At 43.5% G+C, this 22,197-nt stretch overlaps 1 protein-coding gene across 2 annotated transcripts in view; it reads right to left on the reverse strand.

Moving 5' to 3' along the window:
- SYN3 (synapsin III) overlaps window positions 1-21,047 on the reverse strand; it is a 184,693-nt gene extending 163,646 nt beyond the window's left edge. The window contains exons 1-3 of one of the 2 annotated variants that reach the window (XM_066183999.1): window positions 20,939-21,047; window positions 6,052-6,103; window positions 1,033-1,533 (exon numbers count right to left, since the gene is read on the reverse strand). In XM_066183999.1, the coding sequence (XP_066040096.1) occupies window positions 1,033-1,349 (317 nt within the window). In that variant the 5' untranslated portion in view covers window positions 1,350-1,533; window positions 6,052-6,103; window positions 20,939-21,047. The remainder of the gene's footprint in view (window positions 1-1,032; window positions 1,534-6,051; window positions 6,104-20,938) is intronic. The other variant, XM_066183998.1, reaches the window with a different exon arrangement.
- Window positions 21,048-22,197: the final 1,150 nt, after the last annotated feature.

Here is a 22,197-nt window from a genome sequence, read left to right on the forward strand (position 1 = left end):
TTTAGGTAAGAGCTAAGCTTTTGATTTGTGAAGATACACCTAAAAAGGGAGGTCTCACTTTGTCCCCACTCTTCTAGTTAAACAGAGAAGACCAAAGGTGACAACTCTACTGAAGAGTGGTGTGGGATGAACAGAAAAATAAAATAACCTCCCTTGACCAGGACCCAATAGCCCAACTTCTTTCATTTTGAAGTCTTCAATACTTCCCCCTTAACTGGACTACTCTTTCCTTCTTTTGTCTTGCGACAAGCTGGCGGATGAAACAAGAGCATCTTCTCAACACATTCTCTGGATTTTTCCCCCAGATAAGGCTCTCAGAGAGGTTCCCTAAAGTTTTCTAAATCAGCTGACTTTGAAAAGGGGCATACAAAAGGCAGTAAGTAATTTCTCTAACATTTCAGACTTCAATTGGGAACACTTTGGAAAGTGTACTGAACTACCCAATATCATAGGAAACAAACTTTCAAACTTTTGTTTGTAAAGAGATCTGCACAAACAAGACGAATTTGAGAATTAGCTGAACCTGTGATTCTTTTGCCAACAGCTGTTTCTATGCTTAGCAGGAGAAGGACCCTTGACAGATAGTATGACATTTGGTTATCTTTTCATAATTTATGTATAAATTTGCATACAGAGAAAAGCTCAAAAGAGATGGAGAGCTGGAGAGATTGAGTCACTTTTAATTTTTAGAGTCAGTGGATTAAGGTCCTGAATCACATCATTAACACACCTTCAGCTGTTATTTCTTAGGATCATTGCTAGATATGACAGCTTGGCTGAGCCTGCTGAGCCAAGAACGCCCTATGTGTGTTCATGTATTAAGGCTATGAAGAAGCTGGTCAATGAATACCAAATGAACATCTTTTACCAAGAAAGTTATGAAAAATCCCACTCTGCCATTCACACAAATTGTTTGACAGACACCAACCTGGGGCCAGAGCTGGTGACCCAGATGTGAAAGCACCTGTGCACCCCCTGGAGATTATTTGTGAACGTGGAGCTGAATGCAGTGGGGGATCATGGATGACTTACCAGTCCGTGTGCGCGTCATCGATCACCAGGAGGATTTTGGGTTTCTGTGCCACGGGGGGTGCGGGGCCAGCCGAGTGATCCATCAGTCCTGCAGCCGCCTGCGTGGTTTGCTTCATGGCGCTGGAGATGGAGCTGAAGATGCTGCTGCTGGTAGAGGAAGAGTGCGAGGGCTGGGGTGGCTGCAGGTGCTTTCTCTCCGTGGCAGGAGAAACCGGGGAGCTCGTGGAGCTGTCGGGGCGCTGCAAGTCCATCATGTAGCCATTGGGCAGATTTGCCACAAAACTACTGTCTGAGAGACGCCGTCGGAGGAAATTCATTGTTGCAGCGTTGTGGGGAAACTTCCTCAGCAAGAGCAAGGCTGAACAGTGCTGTTACCAGTCCTGGGGGATGTCTCTGTGTCCGTGTGGGTACCTCCTTAAAGTCCAGGCAGGCAGGACTTTACCCTTTGAAATTGTGCTGGAGATATATGACTAATTTTATCAGCTATATTTTCTTTCTCTCCTGTGGGAAAAGAATCAAAGACATATATATGAGATACATACTGTGAGACTGAGATAAGTAACCCCCTTTAGGTATCTTAGGCAGGTATCTTAATCAACAAGGGAAGAAAGGACTGCTGGTTGCTATGCAGTATTCCACACTGCTACAGTCAAACAGTTAGGACAAAATATATGTCACCATTCTCATCCCCAAACGTTTTCTGGTCAGTACAGACCAGTCTGCACTAGCTTAGGGGCTAACAATTCTATCACTGTGGAGAAAGAAAAATTACTCTGATAAAAGTTAATTTTAAAAACAGAAGCATCTTATTTCTGGTATCTTGTGTGTTAAAAATTACAGAATAACCAGCAAATAATCCAAATGGATATAAAGTGTATCATCTTTGGTAGGCTTGTGAGCAAGGTTCTGAATGCAAGGAACAAATGTCCAAAATTCAAATAGGATGTTAACAACAAATAGCAGAAAAATTCCCATACACATTTTGATCAAGTTCAGTGACAGAAATTACTCTTCTCTGCCCCTCCTTCTCTCTGCACTCAGACTCTGAGCCAGGTACTCGCTGGTGGTTGGTTGGCAGATACTACCAGGCTATCTGATTTTAGAAATTTACTTGTAGGAATTTTGCAGGTACTCAAAACTAGAAACTTGGCTGTCTCATCTTCACGTAGTTTTTTCCTCTCTTGTTGGTGTTTTTGGTTTGGTTTTTTTGTTTGTTTTTTTTTTTTGTTTGTTTTGTTTCACTAAGAATTTATTCTGCTCATCTCTTCAAGTGAGAAAATGAATGCAGTGAAATATAAGTATTTGACTCTTCTCCCTTGACCATGGTATGATGACTTTGTTTTTACTCAGAATACAAGTATTTCGCCAATTAAATCATCTCAGAGTTAAAAAAAATGTTCACCTCTAGGCACCTCTCAGAAGACAGACTTCCAGAGTAATTTCCCAAGAAATTTTAATCTGCTAAAACAGCCTTTGAGTCTTGGTTGGTGAGATTTAGGGGAAAAACAAAAGAAAATTATTACTAGCAAAACACATAAGTTTTTCAAGACATACATATTTGCAGCAACAAAAATGAGAGTTTTCCCATACATCAAGTGAAATGAGTCTCATGCATCCGTGGTATCATTGCTTAAATTATGCCTAACCCCCTTCAAATCTGTTAGAATGACTGCAAACATTGGAGCTGTTTTGGCTTCACCTGGTTTGGTCTCCCTTACTGCTCACCCTCTTGTCTCAAACTCTGGTTGCCTCTTGATGGCAGAAAATTGTCTTTTCCCAGTTGTCCAAGAAAACTAATTGTGAATCTCCGTCCTGGAGCTGTGGGTGAGAGCTTATGGAGCAACCAAATAGCTTTCTTAAAATAAGCTCTCATTTATTTTCACCTACAGGTATTTACAAAGATTTACAAATAAAAGAGTCAGACCTGTCCATGTCCATGTATCTTTCGTGGCCCCCATACTCTTAGAGAGGCTACCTGAAAGTAAGCAAGACACGAAAAGCTCCCTGGCACATCCCCAAATCTGACTGTCCATCACCACTCCAACTCTGCAGGCATAGGATCCATCCAGAGCAGAGGGCTCCCTGCTGGAGCTCCTGACATTGGCTGATTAGAGTAATTTTTCTTTTGATTTCTAAGCCCTGGCAGTGCAAGTCCTCTGACTTTGCTGGAGCCTGGAGGTGGTATTTTCCCAGGGAATGGCTCAGGAAATCTTTAATGACTTCCTGCCACATTCACAGTTGATAACGTATCTCAGGGTATTGTGCTGACTTCCCGCCTGGTCCTGATGCACCTTGTGACTGCACAACATCAGCGGACACACACCAGGGAGCACTTTAGTAGCACTGGCTAGTTCTGCAGCAATTGTTCCAGAAAGCAGGTAATGGAGAGTACCCATGAATTGTGAGCTAGCTACTCACCTCATATATACACCCACACAACACTTGTCCTACTGCAGGAATTGTGAGTGCCAGCACAGAGCCACCCACTGTTACTTGTCTAGGATGACCTGTGTTGGTACACCTTACAAAGGCTTTGGGGGATTTATACACCACAGACTGGGTGAAAACGTGCTGTGCTGTCCTCTGCTCAGGAACCTGTGTTTTCTCCTTGCATAACACAAATAAGAAAAATCCCTTCCCTTGACTGACAATCAATTCAAAGAGCAGGTGCAGTCCTGGTTAAAGAGGAGCATCCCAGAGATCTGTCTCCTGTCAGAAGGGGTCCAAATGAGTATCCCATTAGTCTGTACAGCTGTTAGTCATGTTCTTTTCTAGGGCCTTGGTGTTAACTGGCAAGATGTGGGGCATAAATTTGATACTGCTCTTGGGAGAAGCACCTGCAGCACAAGACACCTGCTCTTCACACAACTTGCACATCACAGAGATGCTGGCTCCTGCTGTGGCAGCTCTCAGCCACGGGAGGGAACCTGCCCCCAGCCACACAGGCTGGACAAGGCTCTTGTCACCAGCCAGTATCCTTGGGACAGGATCCATAAGGACTTGCATTTTTGTGAAGGTTCTTCTTCCCCACTGCCAGGTGTTTGCATAGCTGCTTCCTCCCCTGAGAGATTTGCACTTTCCAAATAAACATGGGTAACTTGCAAAGCATCAGCAAGTAAATAAATGGACAAATGTCTCTGCTGGGCCCTGCAGTGAGGGAAGAATAGCATGGAGGCTCATGACTTAGGGTGTCCCAAGGCTGGGTAGGGCCAGAGTATTCCATGACATGCATGGAGGGCACACAATTTTCCTCAGCAATGGGGCTTCCCAAATTGTGCTCAGTGCTCACACTAAACAATTTATCATATTTAGTGGAAGGCCATGACCACTCTCCTCCTGAACCCTTTTAACAAGAATATTTGCAGTGATCTGTCATTTTTTTTTCCACTATTTTTTTTTTTCATAGTGTGAGACATTGCCCAGGAGATTCTGGAGCTGGCAAAATTCTCTTGTCTAGAGAGTTTGGGATGTTGCACTTAGTCTGGCCTTTCCCTCTGCCGGTTGGCACAGCCTCCATTGTCTGCTAAGAGTGGGCTGCATGCTGTTGGCTCGGGGAGGAAGGAGAGGAAACCTAAGCACTGGTGTCACAGGGAAATCTCCCTCTGGCAAAGCACACGGAGGTTAAAATCAAACAGGATGACACTGCTCTAGCAACACCTGGCCTCACTTTGGGGTTCCTGTCAGGAACCTCAACTTTGGGCATCTCAGAGCGATGGTACAGACTGTCCTCATTACATATATATTTCTAATGATCTGTCTAATGTTATTAAAATACATGTTTTTTGGTTTTTTTTTTTTTTTTTTTTTTTTTTTAAAAAAAAACTAAGCTATTGGTGGTTTCATTGTATCAATTTGTCAATAGCCATTAGTGCCACCACAGAGGATATCTTCTCTGCAACAGGAACAGTGCAAACTGCCTGGAGGTTTTCTGCCAGCAGTTTATTCTGCTTTGATTACCGGAAAACCTCACAGTCTGCTTTTGCACGCTGTTATTTAACTTTCAGAAGTAGGCGTTTTCATACAGGCACAGGCTAAGCAGGTTAGGACCTCATTTTCCTACTTCTTGAAACCCTCTGAGGACTTCCTGAGGGCTCAGCCTGTCAGGCCAAATCTGGCTCTGTAGCTCTCATGCTACAGAGAGCTACAGAGCATCCACCCAGTGTACACACGGATCTTACTCTGGCAAGTGAGCAAGCTGCAATTTTGACAAATGCAGGAGCCTACACCTCCATCAGAAGCAAGACAGATCTACTGAGTGGTTTTTTCTCACTCCAGAGCTACAGGCAGGAGAGCTGCTGGGTCTACACCATCAAGTTGTACGTTCCCTGTGTACACCAGTATTCGTATGACTCCCATGGAGACACATCACCTACTTAATGCTGTGCCAAGCACAAACTTGCCTGCAGAAAGGGAGCTCCCTGCACAGCTGGAAATACAGCCCATGGGCTGCGCTCAGACAGAGCAACAGCTCCTGTAGCATTCCTCAAGTTGCAAGACAAGCAGCTGCTTCTCACCAAGCAGGAGTCATCTGCTGCTGAGTGAAACAGCTGCTCCTAAAAACTAGCTGGGAAAACAGCATCTGGGCCATGGAGCTACAGGCTGGGGATCTGGTCTGTACTTCAGGGTGGGGAAATAATAACTGAGGCACAGGATAATGAGTGAGCCGTGAGGAAAGAAAGCACGCAAGAGAGACGGGGAGAGGAGCAGCAGGAGGAGGAGAAGGCATATGCAGAAACAGAGGAAGCAAGCGGGAATAGGCTTAACCAGCAGTCAATGCAGGAACACACAGAAATCCCAACAATGTGAGCACCATCAGGGAATCAAAAGGGAACAACGTGAGCAACTAAATGAGGCAAGAAGAAGGTCAATTAGAGCTGACCTTGAAAACAACAGCCAAGAGGCTGGCACTGTCAGCCCCTTACTAACACGCAGTCAAATTTCCTGGCTGATATTTTTGGAAGAGCAAGGGAGGATATGCAATCTACTCACTCAGCACACTGACAGCAGCCAAGCACCTACCGGCTTTCTCTCAAGGTTGTACTCCATGCAGACACAAGTTATCTCAGAAAACCTGTTGACACGTGTTAGAAAACAAGAACAAAATGTTCAGTTAAACCTCTTGTTGGGTTATTTTCTGATGCTCAGTAGTGTCCGGAGGGAACCCAGCTCAGCTGGCTGATAGCTGTTATCCATGCTTAGATTTCCCCTGAGCTTGTTATCTCATGCTCTCAGGTAATGAACTGACACAACCACACCAACCTGCATCTGATTACTGCTCTTGACAGAGCAATGCCTGGGGCGGCAGGATGGAAAAACAACGAGGAGGCATTATTCCCCCACCTCATTGGAAGGGGCTGCACATTTCCTTCTGCCCCATGGTGGGTGGGAAGGCGAGGGGATGCTCCTCACCTGGCAATAACCATTGACTTTACATCCCTCACATCCATTTTGCAGATCATCTTCAGCATATATTTAAGTTTTAATACATTCCCATGGATCCCTTTCTGCCTTCAGGCATACTGACATAATGTGGGAGTCAACTTCTGTGGAGGCACAGCCATGTTAGGAAACTCATAATCCAGCTGGATGCCATTCCACATACAGTATATTCTTTAAAAGTGCATTTTCCACATTTCTAGTATATTTCAAAAAGAGGAAAGCAAGAGATTATTTATTATTGTCGAGCTTTCAGTGTTTCACCCTGAACGGTTTCAGCATTCCCAAGCTTGGCATAACTTGGCATTTCTTGGGAAGAACTGAAAGCACAATAAAACAAATAGTTCTGAAATTAACTGGAATTTTTGTTGGATTTTTATTTCATTTGACACTGTCCTGGGTTCAAGAGTTTCACATGTTTAAACATTTCTTGATATTTTTCAGCATATTTTCTGTAAATCAGGAAATTATAACAATGTGGGTTAGAAAAAGGAAAGGAAAAGGATACCCCACTAAATACCCCACGTTTTGTAAACCTGAAGCACAAACAAAAAGCGTAAGAGTTGGGAAGACTGTATGCCAGCCCAAAGAACAGAGGGAAGCAGAGTTTCCATGTTGGTTTTTCTGTTTGCAGAGAGCTTTCCCAAACACCAGCAACAGAATACAGCTCTAATGTAGACACTGGTTTAAATTTTCCAGTGCATGTAAAACTGCAGCACAAATTCCACTGACACCAGCAGAGCCATATGGTGTCTTTTGAGGCAGTTGCAAGAAGTCAGGAGCCTGCAGCTGGAGGGGATGCCAGGGCAGGGAGCACAAAGAGTTATCAGAACAATAATCCTACCCGGGGCCCGAGTCTCCTGCTATGTGTGAGACAGCAGCTCACCAGAATCAGAGAATGGCCTGGGCTGGAAGGGATCTTAAGAATCATCTAGTTCCACCCATCCTGCTGTGGATTTTCACAAGAAGTCAGTCTTCTGTGCATTTGATTTCTCTGCTCAAACACAGAGATTTTCAGAGATGAGAGGACATCTCTTTGCCAGAAGCGAATCACTTCACAATGTTCAACATGCTTCACTCAGCCACTGAAACATATAAAGGAGCAATGATTCCATTATCTTATTACTGCGTTCCTGTAGATCTTTTAAAAAAATCCTCTCTGCTTGCTTGGGTGGCTATTTAACTGGAAGTCTGGGTTTCACAAATCTTATCTATATTTTCCTTTTGCAAAGCTGCCAGAGCTTTCTACATAGCAATTTTGTGGTAGGGGGGCTGTCTTATCTCCTGAAGATAGTGGAGGTGTGCATAGCAAACTAAGTACAAATGGGACTGCTTCCCAAAAGCTACACCTTCATTTGCACAGCAAATGAGTTAGTCTGCTTCCTCTTTTCCCTATTATTTCATAATGGCAAGGAAAAGAAAATGGGGGAAAACAATCTGAAATCAATCTGAAAAAATGCCTCTGTAAGGTCATCAGACTTTCAAGCAGACTGCAAAGGAAGATGACTAAAGCCATGAACAATAGTGAAAAATTTTCTAGTGAAAAATAAATCTGAATATTATGATAATACTCTCTGGCTTTAATATCCCCCAAGAACAAATTACGATGTGCTTCTTCTTGGAAACAATATATTATTTCCTCATTTCAGTCTCACTGTGGAAATCCTCTTGGCACCTAATGGCTGCGGTGTTGTCTCAGTGGTAATATCCTCTTGTCAAAGAGCTTATGGAGGCCTTTTGTGGCCTGTCTCTGCTCAACATCAATAATTGCTTATCAGCAAAGCCAGACCCAGCTCAACTGGAACAGGCAGTGTGTCTAATCCTTGAATGCCACAGAGTCATCTCCATCTGAAAGTCAGTTGAGTTTGCACCCTGGCTCCATTTCTTATTTCCCAGGAGTACTGTGGTCATTCCTACCCCAAGCAGTAGCGACACTAATGCTTCCATTAAGGCTGATAGTTACACACATGCCAAAGTGGCTCCTCATGGTGATAGTAAAGGAAAGCAGGAGACAGCAGTTACAAACCAGAGAATTTGTAGAGATAAATGCTCTGCATATTAAGTGGACAAAATTGTAAGAAGGAAAAAAGCAGGGCTTGGAAGGCCCTGTCTTTTTCCTTCCCAATCTTGGATCTGAAGTAGTTTGTGTTGTGTGTTGTGAGACATGCTCCAAGTTTCCTTCAGCAACCGTGCAAGGCCTGATTTCATGGTGATAAGAGTGAAAGTAGCACCAGACATGCCACTAATAGAGCAAGGATTTCCTTCAGCTGAGAGGCACGCTGCTTTGAAGAGTGCTGATCTGAATAAAATCAAGAAGCTGGGTGTATTTAATATGTAGGGCCTGCCAATATGCATTAGGGCTCATCCAGATAAGGGGTGCCTCAGGGACTGACAACTCACAGAGTCTCAGAGGAAACAGCGGCAGCTTGCCCAGTGCTAATGGGGCTCATGTCTTGATTGTGATCACAAACACTTCCTTATTCCTGTGCCATTTTCTTTCTACTCTTTTTCAGTTATACCACAATAGTTTGGTTAGTCAAAATGCTTGTAAGCAAAATATTTCATTACCATAAGGTTGTAGGGAAAAAAGTGCTACAGGGTGTGTAAGAGGAAGAAACAATTAACTAAGAGATTATAATATACATCAAATAGATAATTATTAGTTACCTGATAATGATAAGAAGGATTTTCTGTTTGGAGCACAAATTGCATTACTTTTGATATGTTTATAAGACAAAAATCTATTGCATATTTCCAAATAAAAAAAAATCTTCAAACATAACTTTGTAATTCTTGCATCTATGCTTCTAATTCATTTTAAGGTGCCACAAAAACTCAATTTCTTTCCCAAATGTTCTATGTTTCAAGCGATTAAAAAGTCTTCCTTCAAACATTTGAAGTTCTCCAAATCATCTGTAGTACTAACATATTCCATCTAAGCTTTGCTGCCATTTGCATCTGCCTCATTTCTTCCCCTTGAATCATTCCAAGCACCACCATATTCTAGTTTCCCAGATTTTCCCCATATGGCAAGAACCCTCTTAATGTATACTTGAGATTTACTTCACCTGGTGGTGTGAACAGCAGATACCTGAAGAAATAAAACCTGTAACTTCCCTTTGTGTAGCTCATTTGCTTTCTAACCATATGTGCTCATCTCATGTCGCAACACAAAGACTAAGCCAAGAATTGGAGCACGCTTACTGATTTACTTTGATGATGGAAGAGAAAGACAATGTTTTACTGCATTCTGGGCAAGATTTGTGACCCAACTGTAAGACAGCTTGGTGCCAATTCTTTCATGTCATGTAGAGGTGGTGAGAGATTGACTGACTGGACTATTCTTGTCAAAGAGACAGAGAAAATGAGGATCGGTAGACCTTCAACTGGAGCACTGCAGGGATTGCCTCAAGCTCTGTGATAGCCAACCCAAAGCATGCTGAGCATTTGTAGGAGACATTTTTCTTCACTTCTTTGTGTATTTAGCATTGATCACATGGATCACAGATGAAAAGATGTGTCAGTTTGTGGAACACATCCCTTTTGCTCCCACCATGTACCCACACACTTCTTACCCCAGCGAGGACACATTCCCCTATCCCAGAGCTGGACTGAGCACCCCAGCCTTTGTGCCATTGCCAGTGCCTGCTTCTCTGTTGTGACCTCAAAAATGTCCATAAGATCCTGCTCTAGCGTGGCTGCAGGTTGGAGAGACGCAAGTCAAATATATTTGTGGTACCAGCAGGAGCATGTGCAGGACAATCAGGGGGTAGGTGTTTAGCTCCCTTACAATACAGAATCTGGACAGATTTTGAAGGCCATTTATGAATTTATGTTGTCTCTGTAGGGACACTGTGCTGACAAAGAGTTGCAGCATCAGAGGTGCACTGCTAAGATTAGAAAACAGCTTTTAAAAAGCTAGTAATAAATTATACCATTACTTTATCTCACTCACTCTCTTTTATCTGGCTGTGTTCTCTCCCATTTCTTGTCTGCTTGCCTATCCTGTCTTTGTACTCATGCCGGCTGGTGTAGGAGCCCTCTGTGACTGGCTCCAAACACCGGATACTATGTTAAGACAAAAAGCATCAGAACATACAATACATGAGTGCGGGAACTGGATTAGATTCTGGACACAGACAAAGTTCTGAGAGATCAGGCTAGTGGGCTCTGCCCAGAGGTGGAAATAAAGCACAATGTGGATTTTGAAAGAGTCTTCTGCTATCAGCCTGGGGAAAGGCCATGCACTGTCAGTCCCTTGGTTTCCCATTTAAGAAGACAAGCTTTATTTTGCAGAGTGCAGACACCTTGCAAGGCTCAGCTCACATACCCCCATGTCGCACCTCTGAGGCAAGCACAGGCAGTTTCAAAAGCTCTTGTTCCCCTGCTGATCAATAGCTGAATTACAATGCTTTTATGAGTTACAAAAGTGGCCAGCCTTATTTAAGAGACCAACCACCAAACCTTTCAAGACCTGGTGGGTATATAGCCACCATGAGCAGGGGGAAACAAAAAAAAGCTTTCTTGGAGGTAAAAAAACAGCACTCAGAACCATTTTGTAACAGGGAACACAAAGGATGAATCTGCACAGCTATTTTAGGTTCTCCTTCTGTGCTTTGAGAAGTTCTGTCTCAAGGAGAGGAGAGAAGGAAGGGGAAGAGGGGAAGAGGAGCATGTAGCAGCTCTGCAGCTGGACAGCTCCAGCAGGGCACTGTGAGAGGAACTCAAACCACATGCATTGATGTGAGCTCTTGCTGGGTACACACAAAGTATGGTGTGAATTACTGGTCACAGAGAGCAAGAGCATTGCAGCAGGCAAGACAGAAATGGGGACATCCTGCAAACCTCACAGAGAAGTTATCTGAGAGCAACGCAGGAGTCTCCCATTCCACATCTGTGCCCTGACTAGCAGGACAGGTAGGCAGTCACTACTTGTGTACACTTGTACAATGATATAGGTAATGATAGAAGCAGCATTTCAAAGTATTCCTGTTCCTCTCTGGGGCCATCTACATTTTTCAGAGCTAAGTAGTGCTGTCCCACATGACTGAAGCTTACAGCCAAAAGCCACTTTTACTCTAGATATGCTTTTACAAAACAAAAAGATGTGCCCAAGAGTAGACTGCAGCATCAGCTGAAGAATCCAAATCAAACTCCACAGAGCTCTGAGTAACAGCTGGAGAGCTGCCTTGCTCTGCTAGGCTTATTTCCAGCTCTTACCCAGACAGAGTGCCTGTGCTCTCAGGATCACTGAGGTCAGAAAGTTTGAAACCCTCTGGCCACCTGTTTACAAATGCCTCTGTTTGTCGTCACTATTTAGGCACAGAACTGGTTAAAAAACCCAACCAAAACCAAACTACAATCCTCAGAGCAAAACTTCCTAGCTTCAAGATTTCAGTGGCCGGCATGGATGGCCAGGTGTTGAATAAAGCAGGCTGAGGAAGTGTGTTTATCCCCTGGAGCTTTGCAGAGGCACTCACCCTGGCCTCCTCCTGTTCAGATGACGAGCCAAAATCTGCCTCTGCTTACACTTGCATATCCAGTGTTTGCCATAGAGCTGAACGGCAGAGCTAATATTTCTGCATGTTGCAGTACAGCAGTCAGTTCACTAAAACACACAAAACATTACTCTTTATTTCAAGACTGCACACAAAAGAAAACTGTCACCCAGTCTTTGGGTTTTTGTGGATCAAAAGACCTGTTCCTTTCTCTATTTTTTCTAAAGGATTTTAGTGAGTCACTAACTATATAAATAAAGCATGGAAAGGTTAAATTGGGTCACATTTTAGAGAGACTGATCTGTGTGGTGATATAAATATAGATTGCAGAGGTGTTCAATAATATACAATGTAAGTACAGCAGCTGTTTAAAATTAAATCTACCTGAAAAACATATTACTTTTTAATATGGAAGGATATACAGAGTTCTCAGCTCAAATGAGCACTGCTAATGTCACTGGAGTCCAGTTTCAGAGCTGATTACTGCAAAACCTGCTGTTGATGCCCAGAAGATGATAATGTGTAAGAAATCAGTGTATGAATGATCTTTTATAAATAAGCCAGGTTAGACACAAGGAGTTCTGTCCCGTTTTCTAACTACTTCAGTGAAAAACCAGTAACTAAACATGTCCTAGTGATGGGATTATAGAATCTGGTATCATCATTGAACTTCATCAAAATATTGAATCACCTTTACATATTGGCAGCAGGCCCTGCATATCCACATGTATTTTCCTAAGAGTTGCATGAGTGATCCTGGTTAAATCACTTCATATTGGAATAAAAATGTAAAACCAGGACAAGAAAGGGCCACACTGTGAGCAAAAATAATGTACACAGCATGATAACAAATATATAGAAGTCCTTCACTATTATCAGCTTAATCACTTGCTCTTGTCTCGCTTCAGCTCTCCATCATTAGTATCTCATTTCTGAAAGAGGATAATTGCTTTGGATCTCTTCAATTACCACTAACGCAGAGCACTTGTAAAAATCAAATGAATTTGAAGACTAGGATCATTGAGCTTGTCCTCCCACTAGTGCAGCTTATGTAGTTTCTCCTATCTCCTCCCATCATGAGTTTATAATTTATGATTGAAAAAACAACTCCAAGGCTAGTTTGTAAATACTCACCAGCTGGTCCAAACCAGTCCTGTAGCTAAGCCATAGTCCCTGCAGCAAGAGCAAAGCAACAGCTCCCTGAAAGCCTGAGCGAAGAAAACAATGTTTTCTCTCAACTTCAGCAAGGACTGAAGCATAACCATATGACACCCCAATGCAAAGACACTTCCTTAAGCATCCCAAGAGTGGTCATATGATCATGATGTAAACCAGAAGCTCTCTCCTGGGTAGCTAGATCTTGTGCAGCAGCTGCTGACAGTGCAGGGCAAGGCAGTGCCTGGCAGCAGTCTTACCTGAGCTGATTTTTCAGTTTGTGTTGCCCTGAAAGTTGAATAGAAAATATTGCCAAGCCATGTAGGAGATGGCAGCGTTTTGCTGTTTATTGCAGATTATTATTGAATAGGGCCCTGAGCAACCTGACCTAGTGTAAAGTGTCCCTGTCTGTGGAATCCCTGCAGCCCCTCAACATAATACCTAGGGTCTGGCCTTGACAGGACAGTCCATAGAATTACCTGCCCAGCCTGACAGAGGGGACTTCCCAATGGTGCTCTGTACACATGGTTTGCTCCAATTCCCCGCCACCCCTGATGCCCCTGGCCCTTGGTCTTCTCCTCCCTGCCCGGCTCGGGGAGGGGGGGAAATAAAAATGCATTTTTGGGCTTAACAGAGACTTGTCCCGTCTGTTTCCCTGCCAGCAGCTGTAACCTCCCTGGACACGATGATCACTGTTGCCTAATGCTGCAACACCTACCCATGGTGGTGGGGAGGGTTGGTACTAGGTGATCTTTAAGGTCTCTTTCAACCAAGACATTCTGTGATTCCATTCTTATTACACCTCCTCCACCAGCTGCTACCCCTGATTATACCACGAAATAGGCATGCGCTGTGCTCTCCTTAAAAAAATCAGGGTTTTCCTTACCTGCCTATTGCCTTTGTTGCCCTATCACTAAGCATGCAAACATGCACTTAGGAATTCAGACAACTGAAGAGTCTATTCATTCTTCACCACCTCCTCTGTTCTTGCAAAATATACGGGTCTGACAACATTGTGTGAGGTAATCAGCTATTGCTTCTATTATTAGCTGAACAGGGCATATAGAAAAACTGTAGCAATGCAACTATTTAACTGGAAACTATCTCAGAAAGTAGAAGGTCAGTCCCTTCCCTTCTAGCTCAACAAAAATTCTCATCAACTTCTAAGGGGTTCTCTCTGAAATGAAAAAACTTTGGAAGTTGGAAGTGACCCCTCTCTCTTCCTGATGGTGGTGGAAGGCAGATGGACTTACACAGCTGGCACGATTTTTGCAGGAGATGTCAGCTGTCACTTTGCAAGGTCTGAGTTTGCCCTGGGTGACTAAAGGCACTATCCTGCTCTGAGGGTCATGCCTAAGGAGGAAACAGTCTAACTGGGGGGGGCCAGCAAAAGAAAGAAGTGGCGCTCTCCTTCAAGAAAGAAGCATGACATGTAAAGCTAGAGGCCTGTGAACTGTGACCAAGAGTCAGAGACATCAAAGAATCTTCCCTGGAAAAGCCTCCCTGCACATTAATAGGAATTGTCAGCTCCAGCTCTTGACAGGCGCCATCCTCTCCTATGCCTTGTGTTTCTCAGTAGCTGGTGCCTTGAATGGTCTCAAGAAATTCTCATATGTGAACCTGCCCCTGTGGGGAACAGCGTGGGAAGTCCTGACTGAAAGGCTCTGCTGAATTATTAAGGTTGCCCAGAGTAAACCAAGGTAACCTTCCTGTCAGCCTCTTTCAGTTTTATTATAAAGCAGCAACCCCCTACCTCGCCTACTCCTCTCTCTCCTGCTAAAAGAAACTTCACAAGGCTGCTGAAGTAAGAAAGCCTGCCCAAAAGATTAACTAAATACACACAGGCCTATTTTAGACAGAAGTATCAAGCTAAATACAGCAGCCTTGAGCTGCTGGAGGGAGTGCAGTGTTTCATCCAACCCATCTTGCCAAAGTGCAATCAATGCTTTAGCGAACATACAGGGAAATCCAGGCTCTGAGTCCCATCTTTAAGCAGTAAATCAAAATAATTTGGGGCTAAAAAGAGTATAAATGCTCCCAAGCTTGTCACATCATTTGGGTTTGTTAAGCCCACTTCAGGAAACAGCGGTGTGCCAAGTGTGTTTCTCTGCCCACACTCTGTGTCCACAGCACCTGACAGCTGCCAATGATGGGCACAGTGCATCAGAAGTGTGTGTGGTGCCTCAGGGACAGAAACACATGGTACCATCACTTCTGGCACCATGGGATCATTCTTCATCCCAAGTTTCCATTTTATTGTTCAGTGCTCTACGGCAGTGGCCATAAACAACTGCGCTGTGGTGGTAAGTTCAGTGAGAAAACTCCTGATTTTCCTATTCCAAGAAGGATCTGTGTTTTCTAGCATCATCCTCTGGAGTTTATCAGCTTGCTCTGCAGAGTCAGGAAAAAGTGTTTCTGCAGCCAAGAATGCCTTTGATACCTTCCTGGGCTGCAATGCACTACAAGGCTTTTCAGCCCTACTCTAAGCCCAGCAAAATACAGTTAAAAATGAGGGAGAAAGATGACGGCATAACAGATTGGTTCACTGTATTTTACAAAAGAAGACAACCACATAGGGCCAGAATACCCTATGTTAAAAATAATGTACTTCATCTAAAAAAGGAGTGTTACTATATTTTAAACAACAGATTTTAAGGGTCTCAATCATCTTGGAGCTGACTGTTCTGCTGCTATTGGTTTTGCTTTTTTAATAGCTCTATGTAAATATACTTGTGTTTGCTTATAAACTTAATTTAGTGCTGGTGAAATCCCATCAGTCCTTCTAGATTAAAAATATTTTGCATTGGCTACATAAAAGATATGATGTAAGCATTTCTGGATTTTTTTTTTTTTCCCAGCAGGCTTGGAAGTCCTGAGTTGAAGAGGAGTAGGACGTTCTCCATTCACTTGGATGGGAAACAGTAAACTCTTTATTTGACTCCAAGTAACGTGAGTGGCTTTAGCTGTGACTTTTGCTAACAACTGCTCAATTAGTATCTTTTCTTAAATGTCTTTGTGGTTTTAAAGGGTTAGAATCAGCAAGGTAAAATACTATTTCCTTCTTGTTCCATTGTCAACTAAATGTAACACTAAAGTGTAAATTAAAACATAGGGCTCAAGGTAGCACACTTTTTAAACTCAAGGGAGCTCAGCAAACAGCCATTTCAAACCATGAAGACCTGGCTGAAGACACTGTCATCTTTTAAAAGGAGTTGGTATGTGTATGTTTGCTCCTGTGGATGAGAAGAAACAAGGAAGCTCATGCTTTTTTCCCCCCCCAGTTGAAGTGTACAGGGAAGGAATGCTGGCTCTGGCTCATGCTGAGAGAGGGAAAAAATCAGCCAAAACCTATAAAGCTTGGCAGAAACCAAAGTTTTCTTCTTCCAAAAAAAGGCACACCCCTCTCAGTTACTTTGTCTAGCTTTTCACACTGCTCTTCAGTCCTACCTTTTTCTTACCTTTCTCCTCCTTTTAACACAGACTGATTTATTCTTCAGAATAATGCTGTTTGCCTTCTTCAGGCTGGAGTATGATACAACACAGCAGCTCTCTGTCTTGTTCATATCCCAGTCTAATAGTTCAGAGCAAAATCTAATGTGCTTTTAAAAATGACTGTAGTTACTCTCTCAAAGTGATATGAAAGGGATACTCCCAGTTTCAGGAAACCTAGAAAAAGGGTCTTTCTTATTCCATCCATTTCATTTTCCCCCCTCCCCTCATCCCAGTCCATCGCAGACCATCCTGGGAAGCAGAGAATCTTTTCTTCCCCTTCCTGTCACTCTGATGGCAATATAGAATTCAGCCCTTTGCAGAGGAGGGCTGCCACCAGGACAAAAAATCATTCCCACCCATTGACCACACCACAGACTTTTCCTCCTACTTTTCCAAGGCTGTTTCATTAGTTTTTATCACCTTTATGAGCAGGGTCTAAATTACAAGCACATGCCCTAGGCCACATTTCTTGTGGCCAGTGTAATCTGCTAAGGGCAGCAGACCCAAACTGCACCCTTCCTTTAGCATTTGATCTGCCCAGACATAGAATTATTCCTCATTAAACAGACAAGAGATGAACGTCTGGAACCTGATAGCCATTTACACAGACATCATTAGTTCTGCATAATCACTTCATTTTCCTTGATAACTGTATTATAAATATATATGAGTCTACAGCACTGGACTGGTAAGTGATCTGCTAGAGTTGCTAATCAAATCTCTGTTATTTCTCAGCATTTAAAGAAGCTCCTTGACATTTTCAAATCTCTAGATAAGGCAGAATGCCACAACAAATCACAAAGGATGGGAAAAGTGAAGAATTCTCCAGAATGGAGAGAGAGCATGGCTTCCCCACTGCTTAAACAGAATGGAAACCATTTTATCCCATAAATAAAAGGCCAATCTAGAAATCGGAAGATTTCCATTTGGTCTTACCAAGTCTGTTTAAAAACTTATGATCCAGGCCTTTGTACACCTCTGGGAATGCAAATCAGCCAAAACCACAGAGGTCTGAAGTGAGAAGAGCAACACTGGAGTGAACGAGAAGGAGGGATCCATGTGGCAGAGCAGTGATGTCATCTGACACAAAATGCTCTTACAACAGCTCTGAAAATGCCCTGGGTGGTTTGTTTGACATTTTGAGTTAGCAGTTTCACCTACCAATAGATTATCAGATCGAGTTGCTGCAACTTAATCAGCTATTAATTGTACCTGGGCCAGGAAAGCTCTAATGCCCACCTGGGAATTCTAGACTTATTTGCTTAGTTATTAAAGAGACAGGAAAAGGATTTTTAGCCTAAAAAAATCCCCAAAGAATTAAATATCCTAGAGTATTTACTGCAAGACTTGACATTCTGGGGAATTTCCAGAACTAAAAATTGATCCTACACCGCTATAGACTGTAGACTGAGCAGGACCTCTGAGGGGAGAACACCCCAATGCAACACACCAGCCACTGTGCAATAAGAAACAAACTCTCTCTCTCTTTTTTTTTTCTTTCTTTTTTTTTTCCTTTTTAAAATGAGGATAATGCTGTTTTTTCTTGTTGGAAAGTGGAATGTAAATGACATAAATAAAGTAGTTAGCATGAAAATAATTAAAACAAAAATCCTTGTTGCAGAGTAACTGTGAAAGTTAAGGGGCATAATGGTTCAGTCCGCTGGTGTAGAATTTGCAATAGTGCAAATCCTGTAAGAACATTGCTCACACATCCCATGGTGCCACCCCCTCATCCCCCCTAAAAAACCCAAGGAAAAAATGGTACCCTTTCTGGGGGAGTAAGAATGATGTGGAGCACGCAGTGGCTAGTTTGTTCTAATTAGTGTTAACATCAACGAGGAGCACAAGTTTCACATCCCATCACGCCTCTCATTACTAGAGTACATAACCTCCTAACATCCACCCAAGAAAATGATATCATTGCATGAATTAATCATCTGAGCAATTAATGGCAAAAAGCAACCTCAGGTTTCCAGCACAGTGTCTGGCACCAGTGAATTGGCAATGACGTCAGCTTCCCTGGGAATATGCTGGCATTTTGCCTGTTCCTGAGCCTCCCTGTTGACTCTGAGGGCAGAAGCAAACAATGTAGGCACCCAACCGGCAGTAACTGCTGCAAGCCAACACCAGGCTGCTGCTGCTGCAGCATCAGCGGGATGATTCTCCTGCCAAATCCCTGCGGGCATCTCCCAGGGAAGGTGCACTTCCCAAAACCGGCAAGAGCAGAGGACTTCCTCTGATGTGAAGAGAGAGGGGCTCTCCAGGAGCAATGAGTATCTGGCCACTCTTTAGTAGGGGGAACCTCCTGCTCTGCACCTAGGAGCTGTGCAGCCTTTTGCAGTGCGTGGATAAGCAAGTTATTCAACTATTCCTCTGTTTCTGGGGCAAAGGGAAAGAATTTAATTATACTGGGGAACTTATTCTGATGGCCAGGCTTGTTTATTTAAATTTCTTCACTCTGTTGCTGAGAGTGCTTTGAAAGCTGGAGTCAAACTCAACTATGACCATATGCCCTGTGTTAGATCCATGTTTTAGTCAGCTATTCCAGGTGAGATGAGGAGACCCTGCATTTATCCTAGGAGAATCTGCAACATTTCCTTTTATCATCACCAAATACAAATATCCTCTGCAAGGTGAAACCTTTTCATACTTTACCAAATGAGTATCCTTTGGTCTTGCTTGGGGTGCTTACATAAGCTGTGAGACAGAGGGGGTCAGACTCAGCCCACCAGTCAGAGGAGCACAACCCAGAGAGACTCCAGGGGATGATATGGGCAGAGTGTAGACATGAGCAGGGAGGTGCTCTCTGATGGGACTATCACTCATTTTCTCCATCTTCAGGCTACATGAGAAAACCACAGAAAAGAATGAAGCTTCCGTAGAGGAAAGCTGACCCCTGATGTAAGAAATTTGGTGTCAGGGAGGAATGAGAACCTATTTGGGCAAAAAGGGTTTGACTAATCCAATATAAGCCATTTTGTTGCTTCTCCCTATGAGGTTTTCTGCCTTACTTCTCTTCTTGGAGGGAGCCCCTGGCTGTTGTTTTCTGAGCAAGCAGAAAAAGTATATCTCCCTGCACACTCATCATGAGTTTCCAACAGAGATGAGATATCCACAGGTGAGCAACATCTTCATCTCAGCAACACTTTCCTCTGGATCCCAGCTTGAAAAAATGAGGTGGTGAACCCCTATGAGAAGCAGCTAAAATTTTTAGTGCCTTACAGTGAGCTGTGACCCCTGCTCCAGTTAGTGACTGGAATAAGCTTACCCCAAATTCGGGACAGCCTTGTCTTATAGGCTTGCAAAGATGTAATCTGAAGAAGTGCGATTGTAACATCATCACTGCAAATGACATTCACTGTCTGCATGGCTTAGTGCCACTTGCCACGTTTGTAATTCATCTTCCCCCACCTGCCCTGTCTGTTCAGCCATCACTTGTTATCAGAGCAAAGGCAGTGAAACAAAAGGAAGGGCACAGGCTAATTTGCTTGACTTGGTCCTTTTCTTCCAGATAACGTTAATTTCTGGGCTCTAACCTGACCCTCGGAGATGCTCACCTTTGCATCATTAAAAGGGAAATAACAAATCTGTGGAAGCAACTCAATAAGCTACCACTTTAGCAGCAGGCACAGCAGGCAGGATGGTTTGAGCATCAGTTTCCCTAACCAGTCACATTACCTGTTCCGATTCCCAGCCCATCTCCCCTTTGCTTTCCAGGTGTTGGCAGCCCAGCAGATAGGATTAATTGACTTCCGTACTCACTTGCATTCTCCATGTTAGAGAATCTGATTACACAGATTGCCTGCAATTTATCTCCACCTGCGACACCTAATGCTCCAGTCTGATCTCCTCCTTCCCATTTTAACATCTCACTGCAGATCCAGTACATACATGGACAGATGCACACACACTTGTTCTGTTTTGTTTGCAAACAGCTCACTAAGAACCTTGGCGTTTTCATTTTCAGTCAAACCAGAAAGCACTACTGTTTTTCCCACTCTGCCCATGAGGTAATTCCTCCCCTTGGACTCTCCTCCCTACATTTCTACTGCACAGGCTCCATGCGCTGCTGCTGGATCCACACAAACCACAGGAATCTCTGTACAGACACGCTCAGTGAACATGCAGCGTTAAAGAGCCCTGCAGCACGTATAAAGACAAAGGCACAGGCTACACTGAGCAAGTGCCACCACATGCATTCCTGTTCCCTCCAAACCCTGCAGGAAAACACTGCCTGCAGAGTGCTTTCCTATGAACAACACCAGCCTTTCAGCACAGGGTCAGTATATGATTCAGGCAAATCCCGTTCCCATCGGCTGCCTTACCTTTCCTTTCCTTATTCTGCTAATCCAGAGGCCCTGGACCGATTCGCTTTCTCTCCTGCACACAAACTGCCAGTCTGTCCTGCTTCACATTCACAGCACACCAGCAGGATTCACCGTCATCCCATTCTGCTGGATCCTTATCACCCTATTGGCCAATGCCAGGCAGTAAATTGAATTAGGCTCCTCCTTATAACTATATTATCACAGGAACAGGAATGAATAATTTAGTAAAACAACAAGGGTGTGCAGGCTCTGGTGTCACAGACTTCACCCCCACTGTCAGGATTTTATCAGAGAGGTGGGTAAAGATACCAGAATCTGTCTGTCACTCCTGAAAAGGAGACTTTAGATTAACCACTTGTATTTTCCATTCCATCCCTCATGTCCTCCTCCCCCTAAGCCATGGAATTCCCATTTTATTGTTGCACCTCCATCCTCAGCTCACAATACAGTATTTGTATTTGTGAATGGTCATTACCATCTCAGTGGATGCAGAGACTTCTGTCCAGGCAAAACGATACCACAGAACATCAAACACTTTGCCTCTTCCCTGAATGCAATACGTGAGAAAAGAATGAAACCATTCTAGGCAAGGGAGTGACAAGAGAAACAGATCACAGGGAAAAGGGGGAGTCTGCCTTGTATCACAATATCCTCTGTAAAGCAACTGCACTGTCATCCCGTGAGTTCAGACACCCAAAGGATGCAAGTGCATGGTTCCTGAAAGAGAAAAGTTCATAGATGCAGTGCCCAGGGATTGTGCTTTCACATGCCTGCTGTGGGAGCTTGAATCCACACATAAAAAACCCACACCAAAGTGGCAGTTTCCCCCCAAACCAAATGACTAAAGTGTTCTGTTCTGGCTTTTATTTTTTTTTTTCCTGACCAGAAATTTGTAGAGACAAGTATCTATACTTGTATTTCCTAAGAAGTAGTTGGTCCCAAAATGAACACTGCTGATTTTCTGGGGTGATGTTTTGTTTGAAGAGTTACAGATCATTGCAGATTCCCTCAACAGAATCACCACTGTCTAAATCAAGCCTCAGGCCACCTTGATTGCCTAAAGAGTTTTACTGTTATGGGAGGAATAGTGAAAATGGAGGAGTTCAGCAGGACAGCCCTTTGGTATCCTCAGAACAGGCCAAGCAACAAGCCAACAGGGATTTTCAATGACCATTCACAGCAATATTGAAAGCTACTGCGAATACACACTCATGTTCACAGCATTAACAAACAGATGTGTCATTCCACCATAACTG

This window comes from Chamaea fasciata, unplaced genomic scaffold (genome assembly GCF_029207755.1).
Source record: "Chamaea fasciata isolate MVZ Bird 193981 ecotype frontalis unplaced genomic scaffold, bChaFas1.0.hap1 SCAF_5, whole genome shotgun sequence".
Classification (NCBI taxonomy): domain Eukaryota; kingdom Metazoa; phylum Chordata; class Aves; order Passeriformes; family Sylviidae; genus Chamaea; species Chamaea fasciata.